This window comes from Papilio machaon, chromosome 12, assembly GCF_912999745.1.
Source record: "Papilio machaon chromosome 12, ilPapMach1.1, whole genome shotgun sequence".
In the NCBI taxonomy this organism is placed as follows: domain Eukaryota; kingdom Metazoa; phylum Arthropoda; class Insecta; order Lepidoptera; family Papilionidae; genus Papilio; species Papilio machaon.
Window position 1 is genome coordinate 7662729 of NC_059997.1, and position 25881 is coordinate 7688609.

Below are 25881 nucleotides of genomic sequence, written 5' to 3' on the forward strand. Positions count from 1 at the left end.
AAGCTTTAACACCTTTTTTTGGGGAGGTTTACAAAAAGGGCACACACGACAAAGTTAAAAATATATAGAAAAATTCACAAAGACACTTTAACGTTGTAATTTGTCTAATTTTGGACTTATTGAATGTGTATTCTACAATCAATTCAGCTATCCTAATTTGAATTTGCTTTTAAGTTCTTATTTATTTATTTCGATGGACGTTTTATTAAAAAAATATTTTTTGTAAATTAGTTGTTGCCAACCAATCGATTTAGCAAATCAGTTGCCTAAGAAAACATTTAAAAAAATCGGTGGAATCTATAGTATCTATTCTGTAAACACTGTACGACAAATCTCACAATAGCCAAAAAGACTAGTATCCAGGCCAGAAAATATTTAAAAAAAAATCTCACAATAACTTGGCATTTGATTTGACGTTGCGCTGGGCAAGTGATAATGTCAAAAATGTAATAAACAGTCGGGAAAAGTAGGCCATGGCGTACGTTAGCTTATGTGGTATTTCATTTTACAGCGTCAAATAAACCGCTATTGTGTTTCTTTCAACCGATATCGCCATGGAATTAGTGGACATTGAAGAATGTCAACCCGAGGGAACGGCGGCCGGTCGGAAGAAGAGTTTATGGGCAAAAATTAATAATAGGACAACGTATAGCTATTTAATTAATATTGTTATTTCTATTTTGTTACTTACGTGTTTAGTGCTAGTGCTGTACTTCTTCAAAGAGTACCTAAAGACAATTTTATATTGGGTGGATTTGCAAGACCCTAGGATCATATTTTTATTGTTTATGGGATTGTTTTTGATCGTGAGCTTCCCGGTGACGATCGGGTATTTAGTGTTGATAATAACAAGTGGATATTTGTTTGGGATTGTGAAGGGACTCGGTACGGTGGTTGTGAGTGCGAACTTTGGAGTGGCGGTGGCTCATTTTACGCTCAAAATGCTCCGAGGATATCTTCCCTTGGGCCGTCTTCTTAAGAACGAAACGGCCCGAGCGTTGCTCAAAGTGATATCTGGACCACAGGCATTTAAAATAGTTTTCTTCGCCAGACTAACACCTATACCTTTTGGTGTGCAGAATACAATATTTGCAGTGAGTAAAACCTTATTTTGTTTTATTTTTAAGTTTCTTATTGGACAGAAACATTAAGAAATAGTTTTATTAATAAACTTGTGAAGTATAATAATAAATAAACATCTAGGAATAAATTTTAAGGCTTAAAAGTTAAAATTGGTGTAAGATTTGATTTATATAAAATGTACACCAGTTCATTATAGTAATGGAGATGCCATTGCTTTCTAAGCAACTTCCTGTTGCTAATTGTTGATTTTGGTCCTAATGTTATAACTGTTATTTTTTTTAATTACAATTTATAATACCTACATAATATTTTTAAGTAATTAAGGAACTCTTCATTTATTTTAAGAGAACTATTTTTCTTCCATCACTCTCTGATCTCTTGATATGCATATTGTTGGAGAAGTTGTTAAATCATTTCAGTTATCTCAATTTCTGTTATCTTACTTATAAACTTGACTTTATGCTATCACTATGGCCGTGGCGTTTGCAGGAAATGTTTTACAACAATAATAGTATTTGTAAAATGAGTCAGAACATTGAAGCTTACTTCTAAGCTAGTAGATTAAAATTAATCTGAAATACTAACTGTCTCACGCGACTCTGTCTACATGGAATTAAAGAAAACGTAATTAGAAGACTATGCATTTTCATTATGTTCTACATCTATGCCAAATTTTATTGAAATCCATTTAGCCGCTCTGGAGATACCTTCTACCAAACATACATCTAAACTTTCACATTTATATTAGTAAGATTTTCAAGATTAATAAAAGATAATATTTGACTTAATAATGGTAAATGTTTGCCACAATTTTTTTAATTCAACAAACATTCAATGTTTGATGTTGACCTGCAAAAATACAATTATTGTAACCTTGTGTTGACTATAACCAGCCTTTACACTGAGCCCTCATTTGCACGGGCGTGGCATAACATTTTTATCGCGCGTTAAAAAAGCGTTCAAATAGAAGAAATGCATTTCTATGTATCTGTACAGCAGCATCAGCAGCTATGTTGAAAAACTATTTTTCAACGCGCAGTGTTGCATTTTGATCGCTGTGTGAATGGAACAAGGGTGATTTTAAAACATTCGTCGCTCGAAAGCTGCTAAAGCCGAATTTTAACGCGGCGTAAAAAAAGCGCCCGTGATACCCACGGGCGCTTACTTAACATTAGCAAATTTTTATTGATTTGTTAATATTATATTTAAATATCAGTTATGTATTGTAAACTAGCATTTGTGCGCGACTTCGTTAGCGCAGGAGAAATAAAATAAGTAACCTATAATATGCCGTGCGTGTATCAGCTACCTTCCCTTCAAAGTCCCGTGAAAATCGGTCCAGCCGTTCCGGAGATTACGCGGAACACACACAGATTTACGGACAGACATATAGACAGACAACAATTTTAAGAAATGGTTTTTTGTTATCAACTACGCAAATACATGTTTACGAAATATGTTTTTTTTTCAATATTACATAAATAGACTCCAATTTTATTAATATGTACAGATATGTATACACCCACACAACGGACTTAAGTATGATTTTTTTATTCTGAGACCAAAATCCCTGTATAAAACATACCGTTATTTCTATTTTGTCAAAGATAATCAGAGGGATAACGATATCTTCTTATATCTTATATATATAAAAGAAAGTTGTGTTAGTTACACCATTTATAACTCAAGAACGGCTGAATCGATTTGACTGAAAATTGGTTGGCAGGTAGCTTAGAACCAGGAAAAGGACATAGGATAAATTTTACCCTGTTTTCTATTTTGTTTTATTCTGCGCGGATGAAGTCGCGGGTAAAAGCTAGTGTTTTATATTGAGATTGGTCTCAAAAACCAAAGGCAAATCGATACAATTGAAATACGTAGTTTATTCGTGTTGTAATCATTTGATGTAATGTGTTAGGTATGCGGGCTACGTTAGTAACGAAATGTTTTCCTTTTTAATCTCATAACATGCCGCCGTTTGCCTTCGCTTGTAACGCTTGTCGGACTATTAACTTGCTTTATTGGCTTACAGACTAAAAACTTCTGGCTTTGTACAGTAAAAATTTTAAGTGCTATGAAAAGAAGGATTGTCGTCAACAGAAGCAATTGCAATCAATTATATTACTTTTGTGCATGTTGTCCTTTATATTAAAACACTCGTCCGAAATAACAAAACTGCCCATACGATGTCAAAGTTGAGTCTTAAGAGATGTAACTATATCTCGATGCAACGAAAACCGTAAATGTTCCAACCGTTTTTTACACTACTTTAGACCTTTGTATGTGTTTAACTAACGGTTATAATCGGTTATAATAATCGAGTCTCGTCACAGGCATCGTCGAATATTGAACGAGTAGTGACTGTCCAAGCCAAGATCCCCTCTCGGGTGCCCTTGAGCCCAAACTATAGAGTATATTCCTGCGGCCCCGCGATCTCCCAAGACGGAAATATAAAATTCATATATATCCGACTTGACCCACTGATCCGTAAACAGATAATGTAATATATTTCATACTTTGAGTGATAAAAAAGTGAGTTTTCAGTTGCAAAACACGTGTCATCTCTCATTCTTTGTGAACAGAGATAATTGTGAGATACGTTAATTGAGACATTGAAAGATAAATGTCTTTATCTTTTACAAGATCTCTGTTTATAATGCTCTAGTAAAACTGTAATATATATTTGGAAGTGTTAATTTTCCGTCACATAGTATAAAATGAACGTTCACTCTGCGTTACTCCACGATAATGTCGCTATAAAATCTCTGTTTGACTTTACGCCGTGCGTCAGAGATATGTTGTGCACACGTGCTCTGTGCTGTTTCTCTTGCACTCGAAGGTCGAGGCTGCACATGAATCTATTCAATGTAGGAACAACTTTCAAGTATCGATTCGTTTTTTTTTTGTCATAGAAAGGGTATCTTCTCGATAGGTATTCTTTATTGTTTTCTGATTTACGAAGATATCGTAGTTTGACCTTAGCCTCAGTGTAATTGAAAAGAGAGGGCAAAAAAGTTATGACATGTTTAGAAGGTTTTTGACAGAGACTGGTCGTTGTATTTCGTACATACCTACGCTACGTATGTTCTGGACAGAAATTGTTATCTCTACCTACCCTAATACGATTAAGCGACATGATCTCACTGAACTCAAATACATAAATTTAAATAAAAATTGTCAAGCTAAATTTTAAATTTCGTTTCAATAAGTTGTTGTAGATAAATCCGCTTTAAAGCTGTTGGCTCGCGGCCAGCGGTTAGTGGCGCTTTCATCTCGATGCACTCGAGTAACGCATCTTTACACTACAGATATAAAAGCGATACAACTCTAAAGTGTTGACTTAAGTTATTTGACCTTGAGAAGCGTGCAAGCTTTTGTAGCTTTCAACCGGTTACAAAGATTAGACTCTGTCTATATTTATACACCGTGGTTTTCTGTTATATCAACTTGTAGAATGTTTATAAAACTTTTCTATTCCTTTCTTGTTAGAAAAGGCAGGGTAGGAAAAGAAAAATGTCACACTTTGGTTGTTTTGTTGCATGCAGCGTTACACCGTATCAAAATCAATATGATCTCACGTCTGGGCGCCTTTGTTCTTGGCTCCATTTCTGAGGCGACGCTGTTTTGGCGCCGCACGATATCGCCACAGCGTCGCCTCTGCGGAAAGGACACAGCTATTGGAAATGTTTGGCCAATAATGTGATAAGATTGGACAAATGTTTATTGAGCTAGATAAATTTGGTGCAAACGTTTGTCAAATATCAACGTATTCTTAATTTAATTTTTTTTAAATAAAAATAAGCTTTCAATGATTTGCTTTATTCTTTTTTATTGTGTTTGTTGTTTTTTTTTTGTTATCTACTGAAGTATAGTAAATTATGCCAAATCATTTGACTACTACAAGCATTGAAGTCCTAATAGTCAACCTATGCGTTGTTTATTTAGTTTGATTAATTTAAACCAATCTTTTAATTGGAACTGAGAAGAAATAGTTGTCTAAAATAAAAATCAGATTAATTTATTCCATATCAGTGAATAGTCACTTTAAGATGAAAATGAAAAATTCAGTGGAGTACTTTTGCTATGACGTCAGTAAACATCTCGTTATACGTAAAACTGTTGTGCTGTTTATTACCCTCACACGTCTGACTTTAATCAAAAAATTATGCTCTTTTTATTATATCTCTAACTTATGACGTCAAACTTGTAGAGACGTATGAATAATTCAATTTAATAAAACAAAATGTAGCATGCAAGTTTACTTTTTTATGTTTTTGTGTAAATACTCGACAGTGGTACACATTTTTACTTGAAAATAAAAAAAATAGTAATATAGTTATTCTGCCCTTGAATAAACAAATGACTATATTAGTTGAAGCCACTGACCTCTATAGATGGACAGGCTATAGCCGTGATATTTTGTGCCTATTTAATTTTCGACATTTTGGCGCTTACGTTTGCGGTTAGTAGCAGTGGTGAGGATTCAAACTAAGAATCGATATGGAATTAACTGTCAGTAATATCAACATCCATTTCCAAGCAACGATCTATCTTATTTCTTACTAATATTGTGAATGTAAATGTTTGGATGGAAGCATGGATGTTTTTTGAAGGTATATCCGGAACGGCTCAACGGATCTTGATAAAATTTGGCATAGATGTAGAGTATAGTCTGGAAGAAAACATAGGCTACTAATAAAGTTTTTTTTTTAATTCCGCGTGGACGGACTCGCGGGTGACAGCTCGTCTCTATCCATAGAGACCAGTGTTGGAGTGATAATATTGTGTTTCGTTGTAGCGTTTGAAGAATGGTAACATATCAATGCCTTCGAGTTTTAATTTTTAATTAAACTCCATATTTGAAACAATTACACTCTGAATTATGTTTTTCTTTGTTAGCCTTGACTTTTCATTCATTTCATAGCTTCAGAAATAACAAGAGCTTGTAGTAATTTGAATGTTAAATTAATTGCTCATTAAATCGTGAAATATAAACGCGGCACGCGATTCCGCGTAAATTGTAGAAATGTTTCTACTATGTATGACTGTTATGTGTTATGACTATCTTAAAGGCAGTGAATTCAGATATGACGGCTGATAGAGATGTATAGAAGAGTAGTACATACTGTGCCGAAACTACGTAGGGAAAAGAACACTATGATGATAATTGTTTAAGAAGACTGTTAAGTTGATACATTGCCCTTGATACTATAGCGTAAATTTAGTACGAGGAATCTACGCTAGGCAGTTTAAGTGTTCATAAAGATCCGTTGAGTCGTTCCGGAGATACCTTCAAACAAACATTCGCATTTATGTTGGTAAAATTTGTAGTTTTTAATAAGTAACTTTTGTTGCTGGAGCGTCATACGCTGTTAAAAATTAATATATTTTTCAGAAAAATGCAAGGTACTATTGAAGATAATTTTAAAACCGGTCTAGTTTATGCTAAGCGCTGTAATAATTTTCCTAGATAAGAACTTAAAAGTCCTTGGTTTGTAACATACTTGATGGATTTACATGCATAATAAGAAGTATTTTAATGAAGTTTTTTAACCTCTTAACTTATGCGTCATGTGTGTGAAAAGGGGAACTCAGTAAATAAAAAATGAGGTAGAAACTTAAGGATACCTCCGCTTTCTGTGGCAGAAAACTCGTGTAGTGGTACAATATCTAGACCAATATGATGAAGGTTACAATCTCTTATGAGATCCCATGCGATGAAATGAGTAACATCTCTCGTGAGATGAAATACAACGAACAGAGTTACATCATTTACGAGATCTACTGCTTTTCATCTCACAGTCATTGTGTTAAAACACGTGTTCTCATCGTATATTTCTTATTGTTTTCTTGTCTATGGATTAGCATGGTAGAGCTTCAAGTTCTACTAACCATGTCTTCTAGTGATAACTGAGAAATAATCTGAAAAAATATTTAAAATCTATAGTTTATCTATGCATTGATTATTTTATCTGTAGACGATGTTTCATGTTCGTCACGATGTAACTGATACACACTTTAAGTGATTAGTTTTTCATAATAATTATGGAATGATGTCAAATAATGTAATTAATTTGAAGATGTTGGAAGTCGTAAGGAAATGGAAAAGAAAACAGTTATCGTTAAATCGATCTGGTTATAAGAAATTAATTACTAAACGTAGTATACTTTGTTATTGTTTTTGACAGTGTGAATTCTCAGTACAATTGTTTTTTTTTCTAATACAAATATGTACTATTTTATAACGACTCCGTCCGCGCGGAATAAAAAATAGAAAACGGGGTAAAAATTATCCTATGTCCGTTTCCTGGTTGTAAGCTACCTGCCCACAAATTTTCAGTCAAATCGATTCAGCCGTTCTTGAGTTATAAATAGTGTAACTAACACGACTTTCTTTTATATGTATAGATATCGATAGATGATGTTTCATTACGGTTCGTACAAATGTCGTGCTCTAAATATGCCTTTAATAGAATGCTAATGTGATGCCGTATTGCATGAGCACGACCGTTCTTCTGTGTGCATTATTTTCATGGTGGACGCATTATAAAGAAGGTCTTATACGAAGTAAAGTGGGTTTCTAAGATCTAATTAGCCGTTTAAAACATTATCTCTGTTTTGCCATCGATAATGATCTCTCCCTGTTTTATCTCAGAAACCAACGGTTAGTGTATTAAATTTAAAATAATAAAACCCAATGAATGTATATAATAAGTTTTACTTCATGAGTTTGTGCCTGTTGCAAATATAAATGAGAAATGAAATCTTAATGCTGTAAATTGAGTGACAGTGTAGAAGTCGTCATAGTTCCTAGGCAAATGAAATGTTTATCAATAGATTAATATATACTTGTGTTTAGGTGAGCGAGGTGGGCGGGTGCAGCTACCATGTTGCGACGCTGCTGGGTCTGCTGCCGGCGCAGGCCATCAATGTGTACCTCGGCTCAACGCTGCGTTCAATGCACGATGTTCTTCACGAGTCGCATCTCACCGGATACATCGTCTTTGCATTTCAGGTATGACTGCGTACTGTATACGTATAATTTCGACTGTCATGACGTGTCTTCATATTCTTTTCTTTACTGCACTGTTTACTAAAGTAAACTCGCAAGATTCCAGTTGGTGGAAACTTCAGCAAAAATAATGCTTATTTTCCTAACTTCATCTATATCGTCCTTTATATAGCTAAATATCGAAAAAACTGTTTAGTTTTTGAGATCTTACTCAAGCCATAAAATGCTTGAAGTGAGCAATATTTCTAAAAAACGAGTACTTTCAATGACTTTTTGACTTACTTCATAAGACAACGTTGTTAATATGTACGCATTAAAAGATATATGTATATATTATATTTAATTTATGTTATATTTATTTACGTTTATATGTATATATATTTGAATGCAATTAGTGCGCTCTAATGCAATAACACGACCGTCTCACTCCAAGTCAAAATCACGCTTGGAAATTATATATATATATATATATATATATATATATATATAATATATATATATATATATATAAAATATTAATATTCATAAATTTCCAAGCGTGATTTTGACTTTGAGTGAGACGGTCGTGTTATTGCATTAGAGCGCACTAATTGCATTCGCTCGACTCCGCTGTACATATCCAGTTTTACTGAACATGTTACGTCATGCGTATATTAGGTCCTTACATATGAAATTGGCGTTTTTCGTACTGGCCAATTTAATCACGAATTTCTCCTCTTTGGTAAGGAATTCCAAATTCAAATTTGTACAGCTATAGACTAATGTATCTGTGGTTCGATGACCGTCATTCGTTTGTTTTTTTTCTTCTGTTTTTTTCTGTTTGCGTCACTCATTTTACAAAATGAAAAACTAAAAATATCGCATTATTTACGAGTACGAGTTCCACGGTGGCACTAGTGCTGCGGAAACGACTCGAAGGGTGAATGATGTGTATGGCGGTCGTGTTGCAAAAGAAAACACAGTTCGTTTTTGGTTCAACGTTTTCGTTCTGGAAATTTCGATCTGCAAAACAAGCCCCGTGGACGGCCTGAGACTCAAGTTGATAATGAAGAGTTGAAGGCTATTTTGGAAGCGGATCCATCGCAAACCACGTCCGAGTTAGCTGCAGGCTGCGATGTTAGTGATAAAACTGTTTTAATTCACTTGAAGCAAATTGGGAAGATTAAAAAGCTTGAAAGGTGGGTACCTCACGAATTGACTGAAGCAAACCGGCAAACGCGCGTCGACTGTTGCGTTACATTACTAAACCGGCACAATAATGAAGGTATTTTAAACCGAATCATTACCTGTGATGAAAAATGGGTTCTTTACGATAATCGGAAGCGCTCAGCGCAATGGTTGGATCCTGGCCAGCCAGCCAAATCCTTTTTTTTTTTTTTTTTTTGTACGAGGGGAAATGCAGTTACGCACCCCTGCGCCGGGCCTGTATGTGCAGTGGCGCAGGGAGTGTGGGACTCGCCTAAAGTCGTTCGGCCATACCCACTAAAACCCCTCGGGCCCTCCATTCCGCCTTGTGGCTGGGTCACGGGAACACTTGCGCAATCTTCCGCGACCCAGCCGGCGTTGTCCATTCGGACTCTCCTCTTGTGGGGACAAAGATGTAGGGAGTCCCCACAACACACGTCTTAAGGCGCACCCGATACCAGGCGCGCCTAGCACCCGAAGGTTTGGCGGGCGATGGGCCAATAGGCCGTCCATCGCCCGGAGCTCTGCCATTACGGAGGCAGACGGCGGGTGTGCGCCTGCTGCCTGCGCCCGTCGCGACGACGGCGGAGAGGGTCCGCGGCTGCGTCCTCCTCCCGCCGGCGTTCCGCCGCCTCCTTCAGCGCTATCACCTCTTCGCAGAAGGAGGCGACAGCGTTCCAGGAGCTCTCGCTACCCACCATCGCGTTGACGACAGCGGGCAGCGAGAGGTCCATCCCGATTTCTGCCACGAGTGCGGCGCGCTGGGCCGACCAGTGCACACACGACTCCAGGGTGTGCTGCGCCGAGTCCTCAGCGTGGCCGCACTCATGGCACCTCGCACTGGGCTCTCGCCGCGCAATCCGGCACAGATACGCCCCGAAACAACCGTGTCCCGAGAGTACCTGCACCAGACGGAACGAGAGAGCCCCGTGCTTCCGACCCGTCCAGAGCTCGAGGACGGGCCGGATCGCCTCAATGGTGCGTTGGCCGGCGGACGCCGTAAGCAGCCGCTCCCGCCATTCGGTGACGAGCTGCGCCTCCGCCGCCCGCCGCCACGCACTCTCCTGATCCGGGGGAGGGTTCTCCCCCCGGGATCGGGCATCCACTCTCCGCCAGTAGGCGCCGGAGAGCACCTCCGCGTCTAAGTCCCATGGCGGCGTCCCCGCCAGCACACAGGCCGCGTCGCACGACACGGTGCGATAGCCACGAGTTACTCTGACCGCCATGACCCTCTGCGGCTTTCGCAGCAGGGCCCGAGTCCGGGCGGTCAGAGTATCCGCCCAGATGGGTGCGCCGTAAAGCGCCATCGACCGCACCACGCCTGTGTACAGGCGACGACACCGCGAGCCCGGGCCGCCCAAGTTTGGCAGGAGCCGGCTAAGGGCCCCAGCTGCCCCCATGAGCTTCGGGACGAGACGCCGGAAGTGCTCTTCGAATTTCCATCGGCTATCGAGGACGAGTCCGAGGTATTTCATAGTGCCCCCGACGCCGATGGAAATTCCGCCCACCATGACCGCGGACTGGGTCGGAGGTGCTCGTCGAGGCCCGTGAAAATACATGGCCTCCGACTTGTGCAATGCAACCTCCAAACCCAGGCGACGGATCCTGGCCACCGTTATGGCCAGGCCAGCAGTGGCCCTACATCGGGCCTCCCTGTGGGTGCTGCCCCGCGCCGTCACCAAGGTGTCGTCGGCATAGCAAACGACTTCGACACCGCTTGGGAGGGGCAGGCGCAGCACCCAGTCGTACCCGATGTTCCACAGGAGCGGCCCGAGAACCGACCCCTGCGGAACACCGCACGAGGTTGTCTTCTGCAACCAGCCGACGCTGGTTGGATACGCGACCGATCGCTCGGAGAGGTAGGCCGCGACGATCCTCCTGAGGTACGGCGGGAAGCCGTGGTATCCCAGCGCCTCCCTGATGGTTTCCCAGGGCAGGGTGTTGAAGGCGTTGGAAATGTCTAGAGACACGGCCAACAACACCTCGCCCCGGGACTCGGCATCCTCCGCAAGGGTCCTCACCCGCGCAATGGCGTCAAGGGTGGACCTGCCAGTGCGGAAGCCGAATTGGTTGGCGCTGAGATTCGGCCCCACCCTCTCCAGATGCTGGACGAGACGAGCGGCAACGACACGCTCAAAGAGCTTGCTGATCTCGTCCAGCAGAACGATCGGCCGGTACGCCGACGGCTCGTGGGCCGGACGTCCATCCTTTTTGAGCAGGACCAGTTTCCCCTTCTTCCACTCACTCGGGAACTGGCCCCGCTCCAAGCAGGCCTGGAAAAGTGCCCGAATCCACGGTTCGAGCGGCTCCAGCGCTAGAACCCAGGCGCAACCGGGCACACCGTCGGGGCCGGGGGCAGTGTTTTTAGCGCGCATGCGCAACACCGCCGCCCTCAGCTCTTCCTCCGTTACCGGCGGTGCACCTGAATCCGCTCCTCCCTCTACAGTGGGGTCAGCCATTTCCGGCGCCACGAAACCGGCAGCTGCCGGCGGGAACAGGCCAGCGACCACCGTGTTGACTTCATGAGGCTGAAGACTCTGGGTGATGGGGGGACCCCTAGACCGGAGCTTTCGCCGCACGGCCTTGTAGGGCCTCCCGAATGGATCGATATCCAGAGTCTTCAGCATCTCGTCATTCGCCTTGTCCTTCGCAGCGCCGATCGCCACCCGCAGGGCTTGGATCTCACTTCTGTAGAGGGAGTAGAGCCGCTCTTCTTCCGTCGGGTCCCGACGCCTCCGCCGACGGTAGCGGGTGTACCGGCGTCTCGCCGCCACGCAAGAACCGCGCAGCAGCGTGAGCTCGGCGGTCCACCAGTACACCGGCTTCTTGGAGGGGACGGAACGGACTCTAGGCATGGCCCCGTCGCAGATACGCGACATAGCCGCACCCAACCGCGCCGCCTCCTGACCGACCTCGACCACAGACTCTCGGGGCGCAGAGAACCACGCCTCCACGAGAGCGACCTCGACCAGGAAATCCCGGTCCATCTGCGACAGCGACCAGCGTGGGCCCTCCCCGCTCGGGGGCCGGCCTGGGACTGGGCTCGGGTTGGACGGGGACGCGGAGATGTCGAACCTCACGTACCGGTGGTCCGATAGCGTCTCCACGTCCTCGGCCACCCGCCAGCCACGAACACGGCGTGCCAGGACGGCATCGGCGAAGGTGACGTCAACAATGGAGCCGCCCTGACGCCGCACGCACGTGTTGACCGACCCCTGGTTAAGGACCACGAGTCCGGTCTCCACCGCCCAATCATCCAACTCCCGGCCGCGAGGATCTGTCGCCGGGCACCCCCAAGCCGAGGATTTGGCGTTGAGGTCCCCCGCGACGAGCACCCGGGCGGAGCGACTTCCGCCTATCAGGACGCCGACCTCAGAAAGAAAAGACTCGAAGTCGGCGAGACTCCGATTCGGCGAGAAGTACACTCCGACCACCATGATGTCGCCGACGAGGGCCGAAACGTATCCCCGGCCTCGGACCACGTCCGCGAAGGCCGGAGAGCCTGCGATGGACCGGGATGTTAGGGCCACCAGCCCGTCTGCGTCTCCCACCCAGTCGTCCCCAGCCGGGACCCGGTATGGCTCAGCCACCACCGCCACGTGGATGTTCCACTCCGCCATGCTCTGGAACAGAAGGTCCTGAGCTCTGGCGGAGTGATTGATGTTGGCTTGGAGGAGGTTGAGGGCCATTATTCCACGACCATAGCAACCTCCTCGGCCTGCGGCGGTGCCGCCTGTAGGGATGAGGCAGTGGGCTGTCCGACCGTCGGGTTCTGACCGTCCCCACCTCCCTTCTTATTTCTCTTCCCCTTGGGTGGGGAGACGCAGGCTTTATTGCCGACTCGGTGCTCCGCCGGCATGCCGGCCGCAGCGCAGACCACGCAGTGAGGCGCAGCGGTGCATCCGCGGGCCTTGTGCCCTGGTTGACCGCACCGGAAACAGAGTCCGGAGCGGTCCACCCCCTGGCACTGGCCGGATAGGTGCCCGGGAGCCAGGCACCTGAAGCATCTGATTGGCCGGGCATCCAGCACCCTAGCCTGGGCGGACACCCAGCCCACCAGCAGACGACCAGCGGTCGCGATCTTTTTCGCAGCCGCGACGGGACACTGGACAACCACTGATCCCAGTCCGTCGCGGCCGGTGGACATCACGCCGGCCCGCAGCTGCTCGGCGGGGCACCCTCCCGCTGCAGCGATCGCGGCGACCACCTCGGCATCGGTGGTAGAATCGTCTAGGCCTGACACCCGTAGGGCCACCGACTTAGTAGGCCGGGAGACGCGGACGACTTCACCATCTAGGACCTCCCGCAGCCTTTGGGCCAGGGAGTCCGCCTTCTCGCCACTGGAGGCGCCTGGGAATTCAAAAATACGACCCCCGTTGGCAGCCTTCCGAAGGCGAACGCCCTGGGCTCCAAACTCGGCCGGGTTAATCCTCTCCTTTGCCGAGGCGATGACGCTTGCATAGGTGGCACCTCTCTCCGACGCACCCGGCTGCAGCGTGATGACCACCGCAGACGACCGGGGCGCGTGGAGTTTGGCGGCACCAGCCTTCTCCTTTTGACGCCTTTTGGGCCCCACCTTTATCCACTCACCAACCGCGGGCTGCGACTGCTGCTGCCCGGGTGGTGAGTTCTTTTTCTTGTTCTTCCTCCTCTTTCTCCTTCTCTTGCTCTTCCCCTTTTCCGCAGTAGCGGGTGAGGGGGCGCTCGTGCTCTGTGTCTCGGGCCGGCTCTGGGCGGGGCCCGGCGGGCGCTGCGATGGCGCAGCGGGAGCCTTCCGTTGGGTGCCGCTGGTGCCTGGCTGGGCTGGCACTTTCTGCGCCGTCTGCCTGGCCGCACCCTGGTCTTTTCCTTTAGCGGGCACCGTCGGCTGCCCCGCAAGCTTGGCAGCGTACGAGCTCCCGTCCCTCTTCTTATCGGCCGCGAGAGGCGGCCGCAGGTTCCTCTCCGGGAGGAGTCTGTCCTCAAGCGAGGCCAGGCGGGCGTTCATCATGCCTCCGACCTGGACCATTACTGCGCGACAGATCTCCTCCACGGAGGACGTCTCGTTAGGTGTTTGTGGGGGCCGTGATGCGGGGACGGCCTTCACTGTCGTATCCGGGTGGGAGGAGACTGCGGAACCCCGTTTCCGCAGATCCTCCTTTATGGCTGCTAGTTCCTTATGGAGTGCATCCATCTCGGCCCGCAGTCGGGCATTATCCGCCTGGAGCTGGCATGTCTCCTCCGATAGTGTGCGGGCCCCTAGGACTTCCACGGCTTCCTTAATTGAAACCGCAGCGTCCTTCAGGGCTCGCACAAAGTTGCCCTTCAAGTTAGAGGACTTGGACGCCACCTTCTCGATAATAGCCAAGTCCTCCTGCACCTGCTCTTGGAGCTGAGCGGCACACCTCTCTCCCGTCCTCTCGGCAGGTCGGGGAAACAACGCAGACCGCGTCTCGCGCCGGAAGCGAGCGAGCTCAGCTTCTTTTTCCAAGTCTTCTTCCTTTTGTTTGGCGCGAGCCTTGGCCGCGGCCCTCTTCTCTTGTTGGCGCCACCTTGCCATCCCTGGGGACGCCGTCCGTTCATCGTCCGTGGACCCCTCACTGAGGCGGGGTCGTTTCGCGCCGAGCATTGCAGCCATGGCGTCCAAAATCGGCCCCCTTTCGGCAGCGACGGTGACGCTGCAGTCCGAATCGGACGCTGCTCCACCATCGCACTCCATCCTGTCACTTCTTGTCTTTGCATTCGACGTATCGCTGGGTGCCGCGATCGGAATGCGCTCCAGCCGCACTCTCGCCTCTTTTAGTTCGACGCCATCCACTGATGGGCGTCTCGTCACCTCCGAATCCAGATCGCGTGCAATCGTTGCCATTATTCTTGCCTGAGTCGTCGTATTGGAAAAGCAGTCCTTGCCCCCCCCAGAATACGCGGGGCAGCCCGCAGCCGAGGCCACGGGGAGGGATTCTCCCCCGGCAGTGCCGGAGGTACCCTCCTGGGGTAGTATGTTTTGTAGGCTTGCCATCTCATACTTTGTCCAGTGTTATCGGACACCGGAAACCGCCTTTGGTAGCAGGGTGAGGTCCCCCTTCCATCAACGCACGACCTATAAGGCCGCCATCCACCGACCAAAGTCCTCTGCAGTTTAGAGTGCTGCCGCACAACGTCGTTTTGCCCAATAGGGAGGCCGGGTTGACCAACCCTATCGCGCCGAGGGCCTTGAAGACCCACCATCCTCCGACCCCTCAGGGTCCACTGGTGTTCCTCGCGGGCCTGTCCGGTATGGGAGGCCCTGTCCGGCATAGCCCCGCGGGAAAAACACCCCTCCACTCCGCACGACGGCACCTCGGTGCACGCCGCGCCCAGCACCGCCCAATGGGCGTGTACTCCTCCTCCGGGTAATTTTTTAGAGAGGTTTTCTTCCTCGCGACCCCACACTCAGTGCGTAGGGCCCCCGGTCCGCTCAGTGCGGATTACGGTTTGCTTGGCGTCCACCGATCATAAAGACCAGTGGACGGCCAAGTGTGGTGTTGCCACCGGGTAATTTTTTAGAGAGGTTTTCTTCCTCGCGGCCCCACGCTCAGTGCGCAGGGCCCCCGGTCCGCTCAATGCGGATTACGGTTTGCTTGGCGTCCACCGATCAAAATGACCAGTGGACGGCCAAGTGTGGTGTTGCCACCGGGTAATTTTTTAGAGAGGTTTTCTTCCTCGCGGCCCCACGCTCAGTGCGCAGGGCCCCCGGTCCGCTCAGTGCGGATTACGGTTTGCTTGGCGTCCACCGATCAAAATGACCAGTGGACGGCCAAGTGTGGTGTTGCCACCGGGTAATTTTTTAGAGAGGTTTTCTTCCTCGCGGCCCCACGCTCAGTGCGCAGGGCCCCCGGTCCGCTCAGTGCGGATTACGGTTTGCTTGGCGTCCACCGATCAAAATGACCAGTGGACGGCCAAGTGTGGTGTTGCCACCGGGTAATTTTTTAGAGAGGTTTTCTTCCTCGCAGCCCCGCGCTCAGTGCGCAGGGCCCCCGGTCCGCTCAGTGCGGATTGCGGGTTATCCGACGGTGGGCGAAGCCCTCGCCCACCGGTCAAAGACCGGCGGACCCGCCATCGGGATAGCGCATCGCTGCGCTCCACCCGTCTAGTGTTTGGTTCGCGGGGCGAAAAAAGCCCTACCCCAGCAGTATGCCGGGGCGTTCCCCTATCCACCACCCGGGGACGCGCCACGTCGGAGTTCACCTCTCCGCCCACTCGGACGACCGAGCAGGTCCGTGGAGCCAGCCAAATCCTGCCCCAAGCGAAAATTAACCCCAAAAAAGTTACTTGTAAGCGTTTGGTGGACTAGTGCCGGTATTGTTCATTACAGTTTTCTCAAATCTGGCCAGACTATTACGGCTGATGTCTATTGTCAGCAATTGCAAACCATGATGGAAAAGCTATCGGCTAAACAACCTAGGCTGGTCAATCGCTCCACGCCACTGCTGCTTCACGACAACGCTAGACCACACACTGCGTAACAGACGGCTACTAAATTAGAAGAGCTTCAATTGGAAAGTCTAAGACATCCTCCGTACTCCCCGGACCTTGCTCCAACAGATTACCATTTTTTTCGAAATTTGGATAACTTCTTGCAAGGGAAAAAATTCAACTCCGATGGGGCAGTCCAAATCGTCTTCAAAGATTTTATTGATTCCCGTCCGACTGGTTTTTTTTAGTAAAGGGATCAATGAACTACCTATGAGATGGCAAAAGTGCATAGAAAATAATGGTTTATACTTTGATTAATTAAATATATTATATTAAAAAATATTCGACTTTTGTTCCTCCCATACAAAACGCCAATTTCATATGTAAGGACCTAATATTATAAATGCGAATGTTTGTATTTATGGATGGAATGTTTGTTAGAAGGTATCTCCGAAACGGCTTAAGGAATTTTGATAAAATTTCACACAGATGTAGAACATAGTCTGAGAGAACATATAGACTACTTATTACGTATATACGTTTATAATATACGTTTTTTTTTTAATTCCGCGCGGACGGAGTCACAGGCGATAGTTCGCAGTACATAATATATGTGTAAACCCGTTTAACTGCCTGATAAAACTAGACGCTTATGTTTAACTAAGCTAAGCGAGAGTTAACGTGTATTAACTGGATTCAACTAATGTTATTATGAGTACAGTCAGCAGCAAAAATATATGTTCATTTACAAAGCCTCAGAAACTAGTATACGCCTTTGGTGTCAAAAACACATATATAGATACACGTGTCCGTCCGTATGCTTCTGACCATGTATTATTGACGGAGAAGTGAACGTATTTTTGAAACCGAAGGCATATACAAGTTTTATACATGTATACATATTTATGCAGCTGACTGTACTGTACTATCTAATACTACTGTAATATCTATGTGTACTGCTTTGTGTATCTAGATTGTTCTGTTCATATCAATACCGTCTTTGATTAATCTGTTGACAGTAAGTCATCAATTATAATGATAAGCTCCTCACAATCATCTATTATAGGTATATCCGAAATATTCAATAGTACATGTGACTTTACCATTTACTTTTAAAGGAAAATAAGAAGGATAAACTAATATAGAAAACTGCTACAACACTAACGTACATCGCTCACTGTGAGCGACGCACAATGGGTCCAAACCGTGATTTGAAGGACTTAGGGTCAAAGTTTTCGTTATTAGTTTTTTTCTTTATGCTAACGAGTAGAGGACATCAACCCAAATAATAGTTGTCATGTATGTTTTTTGCCTAAAGGTTATAGTTTGGACAGAAAAATATAATCAACGTTTTTTTTTGTATGAAACGCATCAAAAAATGTCAAAATTGTAGCTCGCGTCCGCGAAATAATACCAGTCCCACTTACTCTGATGAAGGGTCCCCGATGGGCTCGAAACTTGTCGGTGCTGACACCGGACAAATGTACGTGAATCTTTAAGCCGTTTTCTAGGGTAGTTAATGTCTCGCAAAAGTTTGAAATTTCCAGCGAAAACAAAATATAGCAAATCTATATCTATATATATAAAAGAAAGTCGTGTTAGTTACACTATTTATAACTCAAGAACGGCTGAATCCATTTGACTGAAAATTGGTGGGCAGGTAGCTTAGAACCAGGAAACGGGCATAGGATAATTTTTACCCCGTTTTCTATTTTTTATTCAGCGCGGACGGAGTCGCGGGTAAAAGCTAGTATTTCATATTAAACCTTTGTTCTTTACTTTTTGAATGACATTTAAAGGCCGCTTACACTGGTTAAATATAACACGAACAATCTGATTTAAACGAGCCGTTTCACAGAGGTTTGTACGTAAATAGATTCTATATTTAGAAAATTATTTTGATCCTATCAGTTGATCTAATGTAAATATTTATTTTATTACTCTGATGTACGTGTAAATATAATAAACAAAGGCGTTTTTTTTAGGTTCAATAAACGTGTCCATTTTTTTACGTAACGATCTTTTTTTCTATATCCGTCTCTCTGTAACACACGCTCACTCTATCTCTCATCGTCTGAAAAAGACATCACCTTCGTCTGTCTTATTATAAAACAAGGAAAAATTTGGATACCAAAAATAGTACAAGGCTTGAACTTTGAAAGATGTTTTATATCACATTTTATAGCTTAAGTTGTTGGTAATAGGAGTGATAGTACAATGGTAAGTGAAGAACGTGACAAGTGACGTCACAAGACCTTTGCCACCGGCTGCGTATCAAGCAATTACGATTCATTGGCTTATTTAAAGCACAATGAGCCATGGCCGTTATGACAGCCTGGTACGACATTGTGGCGAATGCTTAAGTACATTGAGATGCGGTTTGCATACTGCGGAAAAGATAACATAAAACATTTTGTTGCCCGAGTTTTTTTTTTTTTTTGGCCAGTAATAAAACAAAAATTATAGAGTTTTCGCACTGACGAGAAAAAATATTTGTCTACTGTCTTACGTCAAAAATTATTATTTGTCTACGATCTCAATTTTTTATTGTTAATACAGTGTAAACTCTTTATAACGAAACTCAAGGGACTGAGCATTTTTTGTCGTTATAGAGAGTTATCGTTATATGGAGTGAACATAAAAAACAACCAAATTAACAGGATAACATAACATAAACAATAATACCGATAATAAATATTTACTGTCTACAAATATGAACACATTTCTTCGTAATAGAGAATGGCGTATCGCTATAAAGAGTGTTTCAATATGTGGGTTTTAACGCAAACCAACCAAGTTTGGCTCACTTCAACGTTACAGGAAGTTTATTGTTATAAAGGATAACGTTGTAAAGAGTTTACACTGTATAATAAGAACATTTTGACCTCTATATTAAAATTATTTTTAAATATTCATGTGACGTCACGGAATAGTATTTAATTGATGGATTAATTTCTAAAGACTTCTCGAATATTCTATGAAATATTAGATTACTCTTAATTAATAACAATTAAGTCTGTCCTCGTTTATCCGGAGCTGGAACTACTTTAATTATAAAAGCATTTGTTTAATCATTTTTTAATTCACTGATGTAAACTCCCAATTATGATAAATGTTATTGATAAAAATTTTATAAATTAAAAACTTTAAGAAACAGTAACCTTACGACATGGTTAGAGTTGCGTTTTATTCTGTGAGACTTGAGATTTTTTGTCGGGTTTTTTTTTGTAAAAAATATACTTTTCTCAGAATAAGCCATGTTTTAACAGATCTGCTTGTTTCATATTCCGCTGGATTGACATACTTTGTTCGTCGCAAGATATCTCCAGAACGGTTAAACGGATTTCGATGAAATTTGGCACAAATGTAGAACATAGTCTGGAAGAACAAATAGGTTACTTATTAAGTTAATTTTTAATTCCGTACGGACGGAGTCGCGGGCAATAGCTAATACATATATATTTCTTTAGATTTAGTATAGGTGATTCGTGATTCAGTACGATACTGGCCTAACAATCGTAATTCCCGTTATCAGAGGGTAGCGAATACGCACGTAAACCTTTTGAATTCATTATTGATAAAGGAAGTCAAGTAAAGGTATTGACATAATAGAGTAGAGATTCCTACATTTTTTTCCTCGCAGACTATTTTTAAAATTCAACCTTTTACGGTGATCTCCAGCTGGAGGACTTTCGAACACTGCACTAGAGTGTCGCATGTCGTTGGAATGAATTCGTAATTTAGAATAACTTAATGATATACGAAGGGCTAATATATTACACTGGATTACAGCATGTCTGTTGCATGAGATTTTTTACATGAATCAGAATAGTTTTTCCACGCTGATTTCAAAAATATATGCCGTTTTTATGAAGCAGCTCTAGTTTTGGAGTTACGAAGTGACAGGGTTTTTCATTGAAAATGCACATAGTTTAATTATAAAAAATTCATTAAATATATTTATTCAGAACAAAATTTCCTTCTTTTGGATTTTCTAGAGTGAGATGTATTATGAGTACTATTTTGAATGCTCCAACAATAATCAGCCATCATATGTTCATTCCAGTACCCCTGATATCTCTCCGAATATGCTGGTGAAAGCGCTCTCCTTGTTCCTCGCTCAGGTCACCGAGATTTTCAGGAAAATAGTCAAGATGGCTGTGAAGGTAGTGAAGCTTGATACTCGTGTTGCATCCAAGCCGCTGGAAGTGTATCAGAAACTGTTCAACGTGCTGAACGTACCCGTCAGACTTCCTATTGCCCAAAAAATTTCTCACTACACAAGCAAACTCTTCCCATGCACATTTCTCGACAGCTGTCATATGGTTGATAAATTTTTTATCATCTATCAACTTCCTGATTTGTGGGCCATCGAAAATAACACCTTTGATTTTCTCACTACTCAATTTTGGAAACACTTTTTCAATGTATTTGAAACATTCGCCATCTTTGTTAAGAGCTTTTACTAACTGTTTTATCAACCCCAGTTTTATATGCATACTGTGATGTTGATGTGTCACTAATACTCAAGACTGTTAGTATGGCAGATTTTAAGTTTGGATATATCCACTTAGAGCAATTTTTGTGGTTTATTCCTATGATTTTCATTAAACAGAAATAACAGTCATCATGATGGTTGGATGGTTCACGCCAAATCATAGGAGCTTTGTACTTAAAAGTGGGTCTTTTTTTGTTTCCCCACAGTCGCAAAGATTCAACACAACTTTTGCATACCAAACTTGGTATCCAAGGTTTGGCGTTTGACGGCAATGGAAACCAAAAGTAGTCGAAGTATGCCTTTTTCACAAAGTCCGACACATTTAAACGAAATTTTTGGAACATATATTATCCACAAATAACACAAAAACAATCAGTATTATTAAACACGTCCTTCTTGAGGAAGACATAATGAAATTTATAAAGGAACTAGTTAAGTTACACCGCTATAGATAGAAACTACCGACTACTTATGTAAATTCAAGCTGGTACCTGTATCTCACTAACTAGAGCTGCTACAAAAAATCTGAGGATAGATTTGAAATCAGCGTACCCAAATTAGTAAACAACAGTAGAAAAACTTCATGCAACAAAAAAAAAGTTTGATTTTGTTGTCCTGTGTTATTATAAATAATATTTATCTTCTCAAATTTCCTTGTAAAGATTTTATATAATGCTTATTTTGTGACAGTTATTTTTAAAAGCGTTTATTACAAAAATTCACTCTTAAAATCCACTCTAATGTGTTTAAGCCTTTAGCCTATTTCGACCGGTACATTGTAGATCGCGTGAGTACAGTCTTGTTTCCTAACAATTCATAATTCACTTAATTTTGACTTGGACTTGTACATTGAATTCACGAATTTAGAAGCTAATAAGATCTTACTAATAGTATAAACGAGAAAGTTTAGATGGATGGATGTTTCTTTGAAGATTTCTCCGGAACAGCTGAACGGATTTTGATGAAATTTGGCACAGACGTAGAACATAGTCTGGAAGAACACATAGGCTTATAAGTATTTTTTTTAATCCGCGCGGACGGATTGTTTTGAAATTGTAACGGATGGAACGGAACGGTGCTGTGACGGATTGTAATTATTGGAATGTTTTGAAATTCATATTGTGAAATTGCATGGAAAAAGGCGTCTAGAGGAATTGGTTAACGAGAATTATTACTTAAAATAAAATATCCTTCTTTTTCTGTTTTTATAAATATCATGTTTTTATGTCAATAGCGTTGTATTAAACATTTTATGAGATTGAATGTGGATGGCTATAAAGGTAAAGGAAGACCAAAGAAAGTATGGATGGATTGTGTGAAAGAGGATATGCGTAAAAAGGGGGTAAATTCAGATATGACGGTTGATAGAGATGTATGGAGGAGTAGTACATATTGTGCTGACCCTCCATAAGGATAAGGGCAGGTTGATGATGATGAGCGTTGTATTAAACACAATACACAAAATGCTTCACGCCTAAATTGTCCGTAAAACATCCTAATAATTCTCTACCGTCGTAAACCATATTTTTGTCGTTGCTTTATTAAAGAAAATGAGATGGAAATCAATGTTTTTGTACAATATTGTTTTTGGGAATGGGAACTCTCAGAAATAAAAAAAAATATAGAAGCTTCACCCAACTGCGGCAAGCGTTCACTCCGCCTTTGTGTGACAGTGAGGCCTCTTGTCCTCAGCGTGTAGCGAAGCCTGAAGAATGCTCATTATGTCATATGAAATGCATTGTTCTATTGTCTTATTCAATTGTCATACAGAAGAATTTAAAAAAAAAAAATTCATATAAATTAAGAAACGTTAATTCCTTTGTTTGAATTAGCAAAAACTTTTTTTTTTAAATTTTAACATCGGATTGTAAGATCGTATCCTTGGCCGTGTCCCACTCACGTGGGGTCAGAGCGCAACGTTAAGCCAAAACATTAAGATTTAAAAAAAAAAATTGTCTTAATTTTTACGACCGGCCACTTTCACGTCGCCAACCCTACTTGGGAGAGAAATAAAGAAAACATATTTCTGTTATGTGTTGCAATAAGTGACAATTCCACGATCGAAGCCACATAAAAACTTCTTTATATAATGTTAAATGTTCTTCATTTAATTCAATATCGTTGTAAATGATTAGTAGGGTTGTGACGTCACTCTGTATTATGTACATTTATGTAAAATTTCAAACAAAATATAGTAGGTTTTATGGCAATTGAAACTCAGTTATTGAAATAATCTTTTGAAATATCTCTATTATTATTATCGATAACAACCCACTCGGTTATTTACCTTTGATTAGTGCTAAGTGTGTTGCAATTTAATTGTTATGTTATACGATTTATTAACTTCTTTGTCCCTTTATCATAATGTACAAAATCATAAATATATAACGTCTTATTATTATTATTAAATTCAACAACAACATACAACCAGCGTTACCAGGCGTCCGGATAAAGCCGGAAATAGCTAGGCTTTTTGATTGCGTGTCCGGTCAAAATAAACGGTGTCCGAGTTGTCCGGCTTTTGTTGGGCTTTTTACATTTCCCAAGCGAGAGTGTACTTATAAATACTGAGACAAAATCCTAATTAATATAGGGTGTCCGACCTTTCTACCCAAATGTCCAAACTGGCTGGTCAGTCCGGCCAGTAGGTTTGGCGACCTGGCAACCCTAGTTAAAACTAATTAGTACTAAATTAAAAGGATAAAAGATTTGATTGTTTAGTATATCATATCCAGGACAAATCATGCCAGGCCAGCGTTACTGTCCTATTGTACTGATATAATCTAAACCAGACATAAGGTGTTTGTTCGCCTTGTCACTTGTTCTATGTATACATTTATATATAACACGTAAGCTTCCATTGTAAAAAAGTTTATACAACGTATTGTCTGTTTCACTCATTCTCTCTGATATAACTGAGATAGATATGTTTTTGTATATACGTATATATACCCAGTGAAAACCGACGGTTAACCTTGGTAACTAAACACTGTTAAACGCCGTGTCTAATAGATCGGTAACGCAACGCTGTGACGGCCTTCGGATTCGCATTGGGTACCTCACGTGTGTGACGATTGTTTTTTAAATTTGTTTTTAAATAGCTCTTCAATGCATAGCATTGTTTTTCAATTTAATTTTTGATGATGGTTGATCGTCATGTGTTTGTGAGTACTTCAATAGGGCCCTTTTTAAAGCACCGTTACCACTAATGCCCCTGTAAGGTCCTACTGTAGTATACAACACATACAATCATGTAGGTTATTCAAGTAGGTACATAAAAGGACTATGTTCTAATTACTTTGATAAAGTAATAATTTTATATGAAATTGAGGTGAAATTGCCCCATGAGCGACGCAATCGTACGTTATCAGGTGAATGTGTCGTTCTCTGTTATTTTTATGATAAGCTGACTGCTGCAATAATGTTTATAATCTGTCTACTTTTGCATTAAACCGTCGAGGATGATTAACTGCCGTACTCAGAGATGTTAAATGGTGCACTTAGTGTAGATTTGTACGGTATTTTTATGTGGATATAAGATATTAGAAGTAAATCGTTATCTTTCACGCTTTAGTGTTTAGATGACACTGAACTGTTCTAAGATTGGCAGACACCCAGTTAGAATTTCAACTATAAGAAAGACGCTACCATGACATTTTATCTAAACTGTATTTGTGGCCTTAGTGCAGTTTTCTTAATTTTTTTTCCAATTAAAGTCTGTTGGTGTACTGAGGTACTGCTATTTGGGATAACAATGGAACTTGGATAAGCGAGAGGCATTATCCGGTCTCGAAGGACCACCTACAAAAGCGAGAAGCTCAGATTTGAGTGCAATATCGCAGCCTTTGGATTCTCGTTTATCCAGGTTCGACTATATATAGTATAAGTATAGCGATGATTAGTTTATAAAAAATGTTTATAAAAATTATAAAATTACTAGCTTTTACCCGCGACTCCGTCCGCGCGGAATAAAAAATAGAAAACGGGGTAAAAATTATCCTATGTCCTTTTCCTGGTTCTAAGCTACCTGCCCACCAATTTTCAGTCAAATCGATTCAGCCGTTCTTGAGTTATAAATGGTGTAACTAACACAACTTTCTTTTATATATATAGATATTTCTTCAACTTTCAGATACTTATCGGGATAACGCTGATGGTGTGGGTTGTGCAGAAAGCCCGCAAAGAATTGACCATCGCGATAATGGCGGCGGAACTCGGACGAGACACGCTGTCGAGTTCCAGCAGTTCCTCTATCAGCTAGCCCTCGGCCCGGGGCACGGAACTCGACAGTACCTCGGAGAGGACCAGCTAGTGCACGGCCCCCGGGTGCCTCGCCACCTGCTATAATGAAACCTACGTATGAAGTGATCAGGTTCACTTTCCTGTGATATTAAGTTTACGTACCTCTAAGAGGATTAACTGACTCGACTGACAGATGTCGGTTGCCAGCTGTCAACGATGACAGCTCCGGTTGTCAGAATGTGTCACTCGTTCGGAAACGTGCATTTATTTATTGTAGATATATTCATTTCGTAATTGATGAAGATTTTAATGTGTTCCAGATTATTGTAATTGGATGAGTTGTGATGATTATAGAATTATTGACCAAAGTATGAAAACGTAGTCAAGGTTACAGATAAACTTACGTGTATTATAAGAATTTGTTTTG

At 42.8% G+C, this 25881-nt stretch overlaps 1 protein-coding gene across 1 annotated transcript; it reads left to right on the forward strand.

The window, feature by feature from the left end:
• Window positions 1-425: 425 nt before the first annotated feature.
• On the forward strand, window positions 426-25881 carry LOC106716101 (transmembrane protein 64). The gene is made up of 3 exons (XM_014509537.2): window positions 426-1094; window positions 7943-8098; window positions 25345-25881. Exons 1-3 carry the CDS (start codon window positions 555-557, stop codon window positions 25471-25473), a joined length of 825 nt encoding a protein of 274 aa, XP_014365023.2. The 5' UTR covers window positions 426-554; the 3' UTR covers window positions 25474-25881.